This window comes from Thecamonas trahens (assembly GCF_000142905.1).
Source record: "Thecamonas trahens ATCC 50062 unplaced genomic scaffold supercont1.86, whole genome shotgun sequence".
Lineage (NCBI taxonomy): Eukaryota > Apusomonadida > Apusomonadidae > Thecamonas > Thecamonas trahens.
In genome coordinates this window covers 1-8792 of record NW_013657594.1, presented here as the reverse complement: position 1 = coordinate 8792, position 8792 = coordinate 1, and the positions used below count along the sequence as shown (strand labels likewise).

General features: G+C 63.1%; 4 protein-coding genes across 4 annotated transcripts; 1 reads left to right on the top strand and 3 right to left on the bottom strand.

Moving 5' to 3' along the window:
• Positions 1-9: 9 nt before the first annotated feature.
• Positions 10-1270, bottom strand: AMSG_12458 (peroxiredoxin). The gene is made up of 2 exons (XM_013897205.1): positions 1074-1270; positions 10-609 (listed from the first exon to the last, which is right to left on the bottom strand). Exons 1-2 carry the CDS (start codon positions 1249-1251, stop codon positions 116-118), a joined length of 672 nt encoding a protein of 223 aa, XP_013752659.1. The 5' UTR covers positions 1252-1270; the 3' UTR covers positions 10-115.
• A 248-nt stretch (positions 1271-1518) lies between these two features.
• AMSG_12457 (uncharacterized protein) lies at positions 1519-1963 on the bottom strand (the record flags this gene model as incomplete). Its single annotated transcript, XM_013897204.1, has 2 exons — positions 1519-1581; positions 1790-1963. 2 exons carry the CDS (start codon positions 1961-1963, stop codon positions 1519-1521), a joined length of 237 nt encoding a protein of 78 aa, XP_013752658.1.
• Positions 1964-2561: 598 nt separating this feature from the next.
• Positions 2562-3075, top strand: AMSG_11474 (uncharacterized protein; the record flags this gene model as incomplete). The annotated part of the gene is made up of 2 exons (XM_013897203.1): positions 2562-2603; positions 2815-3075. The coding sequence occupies 2 exons, from the start codon at positions 2562-2564 to the stop codon at positions 3073-3075; spliced, it is 303 nt and encodes a 100-aa protein (XP_013752657.1).
• Positions 3076-6096: 3021 nt separating this feature from the next.
• On the bottom strand, positions 6097-8068 carry AMSG_11472 (uncharacterized protein; the record flags this gene model as incomplete). The annotated part of the gene is made up of 1 exon (XM_013897202.1): positions 6097-8068. A coding segment is annotated over one exon (1948 nt), but the record flags the coding sequence as incomplete, so codon positions are not given.
• Between the last annotated feature and the right edge of the window lie 724 nt (positions 8069-8792).

The following is an 8792-nucleotide window of genomic DNA, read 5'->3' as shown; positions in this document are numbered from 1 at the left end:
AGCGGCGGATCGGGTGACGGTGGCTGGTTTACTCAACACGCGGTTGTCATCAAAAAAATGCGGTGCTCAACCACCGGCCAGCTAGGCCGGCTCAGCTGACGGCTTTGGCGATGGCTTAGTTGGCGGCCTCAAAGTACTCCTTGGAGGCAGCGACCTCAGGCTTGATGGTCGACTCACCAGGGGTCCAGTTGGCAGGGCAGACCTCGCCGTGCTCCTCAACAAACTGGAAGGCCTTGATGAGGCGGAGGGTCTCGTCGACGGAGCGGCCGACAGGGAGGTCGTTGACGGTGATCTGGCGGAGGGTGCCGGTCGGGTCGATGATGAAGAGACCACGGAGGGAGATGCCCTCGTCCTCAAGGAGGACACCGTAGTCGCGCGAGACCTGCTTGGTGATGTCCGAGAGCAGCGGGATCTTCATCTCGCCAAGGCCACCCTGCTTGCGCGGGGTGTTGATCCACGCGAGGTGCGAGAACTCAGAGTCGACCGAGCAGCCGACAACCTCGGCGCCGATCGCCTTGAACTCCTCCACGCGGTCCGAGAACGCGATGATCTCAGTCGGGCAGACAAAGGTGAAGTCGAGCGGGTAGAAGAAGAACACGAGCCACTGGCCTGTGCGGTGCGCAAAGGAGGTGGGGGGTATGGGTGAGTCCATGACAGCAGTATGTTGGTGCGTGGAGGGGAGGGGGGGGGGGTTGTGATCATGATCGTGGTCGTGGTCGTGATCATGTTCATGATCAACGGTGATCGATCATGGCTAGGATCCGCAGCGCCTGGCCGAGTACGGCAGTTGGCAGTGCCAGCGTTGCCATGGCGGAGAAGGCGGAGAAGGCAGAGGTGGGAATGGAGAACAGATGATATGGTATGCGGTGGACGGGAGGGAGGAGGGGGGAGGGAGGAGGGGGGGAGGGAAAGGGAGGGGAGGCGAGGGCGCGTCGGCAACCACATGGCTTTCGTTGGGAAAAAATCATGAAGCGCAGGCGACCTGCAGCTGCGGGAGGAAGGGCGTGTGGGAAGGAGGGGGGGGGGGGGTATGGGGATGAGTGGGGGGGGGAGGGGAGTGGTGGAGGACGTACCCTTGTAGTCATCGAGGGAGATCTTCTTGAAATCGCCGTCGACAACAGCAGTGCCGGCAAAGTGCGGGGCGGGCTTCTGGATCTGAGCAGAGGCAGACGACGAGGAGGCAGCCATGGTTGTTGCAAGGGTGGTGAGTGCGGTGGTGGCCACCTCAACAATAATCGTTCCATCTACCATTAATCTCGTGTCAATGCATGACGCTCGCCTCACTTCCAAATTGAGCCATTCTCGGTCAATGGTCTAGGCCCTGCTGATGCTTGCCCCACAAATTGGCGGAGAATCAACCACATTGCAAACGCCGCAAGCTGACGCCAGCCGTGGTGGGGAGAGGTAGGGATGCTGATCGTCATGGTAGATGATCGAGGAGGAAGGGAAGAAAGAGGCTGATCTCAAGCACAGCAACGACGATCACGATCGTGACCATAGGCGTGATCAGAGCAAGCGCTAGTGATCGGGAGCCGCAACTGTGGCTATGACAGCAGTTGCGGCGTCCTGTTTCAGCTGTGGCTGTGCGACCGACGTCGACCATGGTCAATCATGGTCACTCATGGCGCGATCGATCACGATCGCACTCGATCGTGATCGTCACTGCTGCAGCGCGGGCAGGACAAAGGCCGGCGAGAGGACGGGGTGGTGGGGTGGGGGGGGGGGGGGGGAGGCAGGGCGGGGAAGGGGGACGAGGGGGTGGAGGGGAGAGAGTGGGAGAGGGAGGTACCTTGGTGGAGGTCATGGCGGCAGCCGAGGCCGAGAAGGCGCGGGCGGCGCCGATGGCGGCGCCGATGCTGGCAGTGGAGGCGACCGAGGCAGCAAGGCCCGAGGCAGAGCTGGCAAAGGCCGTGGTCATGGCAGGCGCCATCTGGCACACGCTGCGTCCAAGAGTGCGGAACATGGTATTGGGTAGAGAGTGGGGTGGCCGTGTGACCGTGTGGCCCGGAATGCGGGGCAGTGATCGGCGGCGGCTGGCGGGCTTGGCCTCGCTCGGTCTGGTGGTGGCTGGGGTGGACACATCGTGGGCGACGCGATGGAGCTTGGATGGACTTGTCATGCGGCATGTGGCTGTCGGTGTGCGTCGGAATGTTGCGATGGTGAGCAAGTGGCGGCTGGGTGATAGCCGGTAGCGCGATCGCCAGTGATCGTCACACCTACAGATAGCGAGAAGAGCAGCGAGATGGCGCTGCATCTGAGATTTGCCGCAGCAGCTACGCGTAGCTACCGCCTGATGTGTAGAGCGGGAAATGCGGCGCGGCAGAGCCGAGCACACGTAGACTGATGGGCTGCGAGAGGGCCGAACAGGACAACAGACCACGGACTCGCTATCTGCCAAAAAAATGTACCATTTTTTATACACTTCTGCCGCGCTTTCTCCATTGTCCTACCTCTACCCAACTCAAAAGTCGGGTCGCCCAATGGCTGGACCACATTGATTCTGTGACTTGTACTCGAGCGCGCAGCAGTCTTGAGCACTCCACACTCAACTCGGTCTCATAATGGCTGCCAATCTCAAGGACTCTGCCCTTCTCTCCATCTCGGTCTTCTACTCGCCTTCGTGAGGCGGCTACCAAATACGTTCCCCCTTACCTCTTTGCTGCCCCCCCCCCTCCTTCCGCTCCTCCCCCCTGGTCCCGCCTACTGCTGCCGGCACAGTGTCGTCATCACCCGGCCAAGCCAATTCCGACCAAAAAATTGAATGGCAACTCCCCCCCCCCCCCCGGCCTTATCTACTCACCCCCACCGCACGAGCTTAACTCGGCAACCAAGGCTGTGCAGACGGCATTCCCCAACACTGAAGTGGAGGGTGTGCCGTCGCCGACCGGCGTCAAGATCGTGCTGACTGCGGTCTCGTTCGGCGGCGAAGAGCACGCTGTCAAGGAAGTGGTCTGGCACAAGGCGCAGCGCAACCTTTTCTCAAAGTACCCCAAGCTTCGGCGGACGGCCATGAAGGAGATTGCAGCTGATCTTACCGCCGTCGTCGAGCGTCTTTACAGCGAGTTTGAGGGCTAGCTGCTGTGCTCCTCGTCGCTAACTTGCTGCGCCTTTGTTCTTCTCCCCGTTCTGTCGCCTCTGACCATCGTCTGCTTCGCCCTGACGGCGTAGCTCCTCAAGTCTGGCCCTGCCGCCGAGATCGGAGCCGCGCCCGAGCCGCACTGCGCATGTCGGACTCTTGCCTGCGTACCCGCTTCCGTCCCGCCATTGATGTCGTTCTGCACGCTCACTTTTTGCCGAGGTGCAGGGCTCGACTCTGGCGACGGATGTCGGGTCGTTCCATTGCGCGCGCAACTTGCGCGCGCAACAGGCAGACCGCGTGCCAGCCCAGCAGACGAGCCGATGAGGCGCAGAAGCGTCTGGAGAAGCAGAGTAAATTAGCATTGCAGCACTACCGCTCTTTTTTTATCGCAGCGTCTGAGTCTGCTGTTTGAGCATCGAGAACAGTGACGGCCCGGCGTCGCGGCCGCGCGGTGTGGTGGCGGTCGGCCCGCCGGCCCGCGGCGTTGTCGCCGTCGATGACGACCGCGATCCTGCCGAGGCGTCGGCAAAGACGTACGATGACTGGCCCGACGGCGCAGCCTTGGACAGCGTCCGCAGCCGGCTCACCGTCTCCTCACGGGCAATGAGCGAGCCCTTGCGGACCAGCATCGGCGCTGACGACGACCGCGACGACTCGGAGACGACCGCCTCGCATACCGCAAACGACGACCGCGAGGTGTCAGCAAAGCCAAACGACGACCGCGAGGTCTCCAGAAAGCCAAACGACGAGCGCGAGGTCGAGAGCACCGGTGAGACAACATTAGTCTTGGCAATTCGGGTCATCATCGCCCGCGATGACTCATCCTGCAGCAGCGTCGGCAGCGACGCCGCAGACTGCGACCGCGACTCCTCCAACACCCGCCGCTTCTCCACACGCTCGCGCAGCCGCTGAGCAGACTCGGTCACGGCCTCATGGCTCTCGCTCTCCTCGTCAAACGCCAGCGAAATCGATGTTGCCGACCGCACCAGCTTGGGTGCCTCGTCGTCATCGTCCGAGTCCGAGCCCGAGGCAGAGACCGTCTTGGCCCGACGCGCCGCACGCGCTCGCGCCCGCGCAATCTGCTCCGCCCGCGACAACCCGCCTTCGTTGTCCGAATCGCCGCTCCCGCCGCGCACAAGCCGCGCCTTCAACGCCTCTAGCTCGGCCTCGTCGCGCTCGGCCGCCCATCCAGCGTGTGCGTCGTGGGCAACGCTCTCCTCTCCCGCGTCGTCCACAAACTCGGCCATCTCCGCCGCCTCCTGGGTATCCATCGGCCGCGACTCGTCGCTGTCGTCGTCCTCACCGCCGCTGCCCGCTCCGCCCTCGGCATCTCCCTCTTCTTCGGCCTTGTCGTCGATGAGCGCGCGGATGCCGTCAAAGATGGCGGGCTCGCGCTTGCGGCGCGCGTAGCTCGATGCGGTCTGCTTCTTGGGCATGCTGGCAAATGCAGCTAGCGGAATGGCGGGAAGTGATGCCTGGAAGTCGAGATGGAGCGATGCGTCGACATCGGCCTCGGGCTCGGCTTCGGCCTCGGCCTCGGGCTCGGCCTCGGTCGCCGCACGCGCCTCTTGCAGCGCCTCCTCGAGCTCGCTGGCACCCTCGTTCTCCATGTTGTCCTCGTCTTCCTCGACTGCGGCCGGGGCGACACCCGGGGCGACGGCCGTCGCAGGTGCCTCGTCCTCGGAAAAGTCCTCCTCGTCGAGGCGGCGCATCTCCTCGGCCCGGGCGCGCTCGAGCGCGCGCCGCTGGGCAATCGACGCCTTGAGCGACGACTTGACAAACGACCGCGACTTGCGGACATGCTGTGGGACCTTGATCTTGAGTGCCCCTGACGAGAGGACCATGCCCTCGGGCATCTCGCGCCCGAGCTGCGGCTTGAGCTCGAGGCCAGCCAGCGAGTGCGACCGCGACCGCGACCGCGACCGCGGACCCGAGCTTGTGCCCGAGCCCGAGCCTGAGCCGGCCGTCGGCGAGCCAGCCGTCGGCGATGCAAGGCTCGACGATCGCTTGAGCTTGGAGAGCACGCCGTCGAGGCCAAAGGCCGAGATCGACGACTTGATGAGCTTAGGGATGAACCGCGGCTTTGCCTCCCTCCCTGTCTGCGCCTCGTCCAGGCCCAGGCCCGGGACCACCGCCCCGTTCTCACGCAGAAGCCGGGCCTGCTCGCGAGACAGCTCCTCGCGCTCGGCCTCCATCTCCTTGGCGCTCCGAACCTCGACCTCGCCCTCGGTCACTCCAGCACTGCCGACGACCGGCCCGGTGCCGACGGTCTCCGCCTCGGCCTCGGCCTCGGCCTCGATCTTGGCCATCTGCTCGGCACGATAGGCGGCCATCTTGGCCCGGACCGAGCTCGCACTCCCGTCGAGCGTCTTGAGCTTCTTGAACGCCGGCAGCGGAGCGAGCTCCTCATCGTACTCGGACGTGTCGCCATTGCCACCATTCTCGTCATCCTCGTCATTCTCGTCGTCCGAGTCGTCCAAGTCGTCGGCAATGAGCTTCCGCTTGCCCGACTGCGAGCGAGCATCGTCTCCCGTCGCGCCGACGGTCTGTGAGGCCGAGAGCGACGGTTCCATCGAATCTGACGCGGCATCCATATCAGCTACGTCTGCAGAGAGAGTGAAGACTACAGACTCTGTCTCGGCCATGTCCTTGCTCGCCGTCGCCCCCGTAGCCTCCGTGGCCCCCGTGGCCGAGGCTGGAACACTCGCCGTAGAATCTACCACTGTCACCTTGCTCATGGCTCTTTTTGGAGGCGCCGGTGGTCGAGGGGATAGAGAAGTTGGAACGGGCTGGGGTTGTAGGGGGTGGGGGTGGGGGTGGGGGTGGGGTTGGGGTTGGGGTTGGGGTTGGGGTTGGGTGGAGTGAGTCGAGTGGGTGGAGTGGGGAGACGAGGAGGCGGGGGGGTGCGGTGGTGAATGAATTCAGGCGGGCGGTTGGGGCGGGCGGTTGGGGCGGGCGGTTGGGGCGGGCGGTTGGCGGAGGTGGTTGGGTGGAGGTGGTTGGGTGGGGGCCACAACTGTGCAAGGGCTTCGGGTTTACCGTCAATGGTGTGAGCGCTGCTCGTAGGCCGGGCGCGGGGATCGAGAGCGGGAGCGGGTACGTGAGCGCGAACGCGAGCGAGAGCCAGAGTTGGAGCTCTTTCGCGGCGGAGCGTGGGCGTCGGTAAAGGCGCGGAGCGAGGGCGACATGTAGCGGCCGTCGTACTCATCAAGGTCGATGCAGTAGCAAAGGAAGATGGTGTCGATGGTCATCTCAAAGACGGTGGTGAAGAGGGCGGAGATGGCGTAGGCGGCAAATATGATGAGGATGAGCGGGATGGCGTAGTACTGCAGGTCGTCGCGGGTCTTGAGCCAGACGAGGCCCACAAGGCCGGTGATGGCAACAACGACGATCTTGCCGAGGAGGATGAGGAAGTTGGAGACAAAGGTGAGGGCAAGGAGCGAGAGCGCGTTCGACGTGAGGAGATGGAAGGCGGTCCGCGCTGACGAGCAGAACGACGAGCCGCGGATGGCGGTGATGATGTACGCGTTGCGCGAAATGAACCTCAGGAAGCGCTCGAGGCAGAGGAAGGCGTAGTGGAGGCAGGCAAAGATAAAGTCTGCAACCCGGTTGTTGGCCGCCTCCAGCCGCTTCTGCACAAAGATGAGGACGAGCCGGATGAATTGGACGATGGCGATGATGAGCGAGCCAAAGGCGAGCGTGCCGAGATGATACCGCATCGTCTGCCAGACGGCGGCGAGGAGAGGGAAGCGCAGGATGTGCGAGGTGCCCTCGCGGAAGTAGTGGTGCGCGACGGCGCCGGCAATTACCATCTCGTTGAAGGCGAGGAGGAGGTTGACCGTCCACAGGCCGCCAAACACGTGGTACGCCTGCAGCTGGCGCAGTGTGTTGTCCGCCTTGTACTCGAGCAGCCGCGGCGGCTCATTATCGAGCAAGCCAACACGTGTAAAGACCGGGTCGCCGGCGGTCGCCAGGTAGATCATGACCACCACCCAGTAGGCGAGGAAGCCCGCGAGAACGATGACCACAAAGATAGGGAAGAAGACGAGCATGGGGATGTGCCCGAGCGTCCGCGCTGCCTCCTTGACGATCTCGATGGCCCGGTTGATCTCGGTCCGCATAAAGAGCAGGGCGAGGAATGCGATAAAGACAATGAGACCGCCGAGGCCGCCAAGAACATAAAGCGTCATGTAGTTGGCACGGAGACGTGTCGTCTCTGTCCCCTCGGCCTTGCGCTCATCGTACGTCTCCTTGGCCCGCCCTGCATAGACAATGAACAACGCGGTGACGGCAATCATGGCCATTACCGTGAGTACGACCGTAGTCCACACCATAAACCCGCCGCAGCACCGCAGCATGATGAGCCAGATGAACGAGAGAAGGAGCGCGCCGCCGGCACACGCCAGAATGATGTACTTGGCGTTGATGACATCACCCAGCATCTCGCGCACCGTCTCGCCGGCCTCCGAGTTCGCGATCTCGCTCCGGGTCTCATTGTCAAACTCGGGGCCCGGGATGCACCGGTTGAGCAGCTCGAACGAGGGGTAGCGGATGTAGCACGGGCAGTTGTCGTCGGTCACACACCCGCGGAGCCAGGTGGCGGTAAAGTAGTTAGTCGAGTCGTCGGTGGTATTGACGCGGCACTCGACATCGGCACGGGTGAGCCCGGTGTTCTTGGAGAACTCGGTCGGGCACGCCGAAACGCACACCTGCAGCTTGTCCGGTACAAACGGGTTGCCAAAGAACAGCTTGCTCTTGCCGCGCATGTCGCGCCACGGCTCGCCGTCGGACACATCATTGTTCTGCTTCGAGCACAGGTTTCCGTACGAGTCGGTACCGTACAGCAGCCGCTCTGGCTGGCCGCGGTCGAGGGCCATCGAGCCGACAACCACCATGCCCACCCAGAACAGAATGAACAACAGGAGGAAGAGAATATCCGTGCACCCGCGATCCTTGGTTGGCCCGTGATGCGAGCCATCCGAGCTGCATACCGAGCCGAGCCAACATGTGCCACGGCATTCAGAGAGATGAGCCCAGCCAACCGCCGACATGAGCCAGGACATGACAGGTGGGAGAGCAGTCACCCGCATGGGCAAGCGCATCGACAGCCGAGTCCGAGCCAAGCCGAGCCAAGCCAGAGCCGAGCCAGAGTCAAACCAGTACCAGGTCAGCCATGGCGCATCAACCCCGTCGCATCAACAAGAGTCCCAGCCAAGCCGAGCCAAGCCAGAGCCGAGCCAGAGTCAAACCAGTACCAGGTCAGCCATGGCGCATCAACCCCGTCGCATCAACAAGAGTCCCAGCCAAGGCAAGACAAGCCAGAGCCGAGCCAGAGTCAAACCAGTACCAGGTCAGCCATGGCGCATCAACCCCGTCGCATCAACAAGAGTCCCAGCCAAGCCGAGCCAAGCCAGAGCCGAGCCAGAGCCAAGCCAGTACCAGGTCAGCCATGGCGCATCAACAAGATGCGGCAGTCCACCCGTCCGCCCCGGACACATTGAGATCGAAGGAGAGAGCAGCCGTATCACATCAAGAACACAACAGAGTGAGTGAAGGAGGGAGAGAGGGAGGGAGAGAGGGTATCACTATCACTCTGGTTGTACTTGTGCCGACCCGAGTTCGGCACATGAGTAACCAAAGTCGTCAAAGTGGGGCGTGCAATGGTGCCAATGGCCGTCATTTCGGCGCGAGGAACGGTGACCCACGCGGAGGG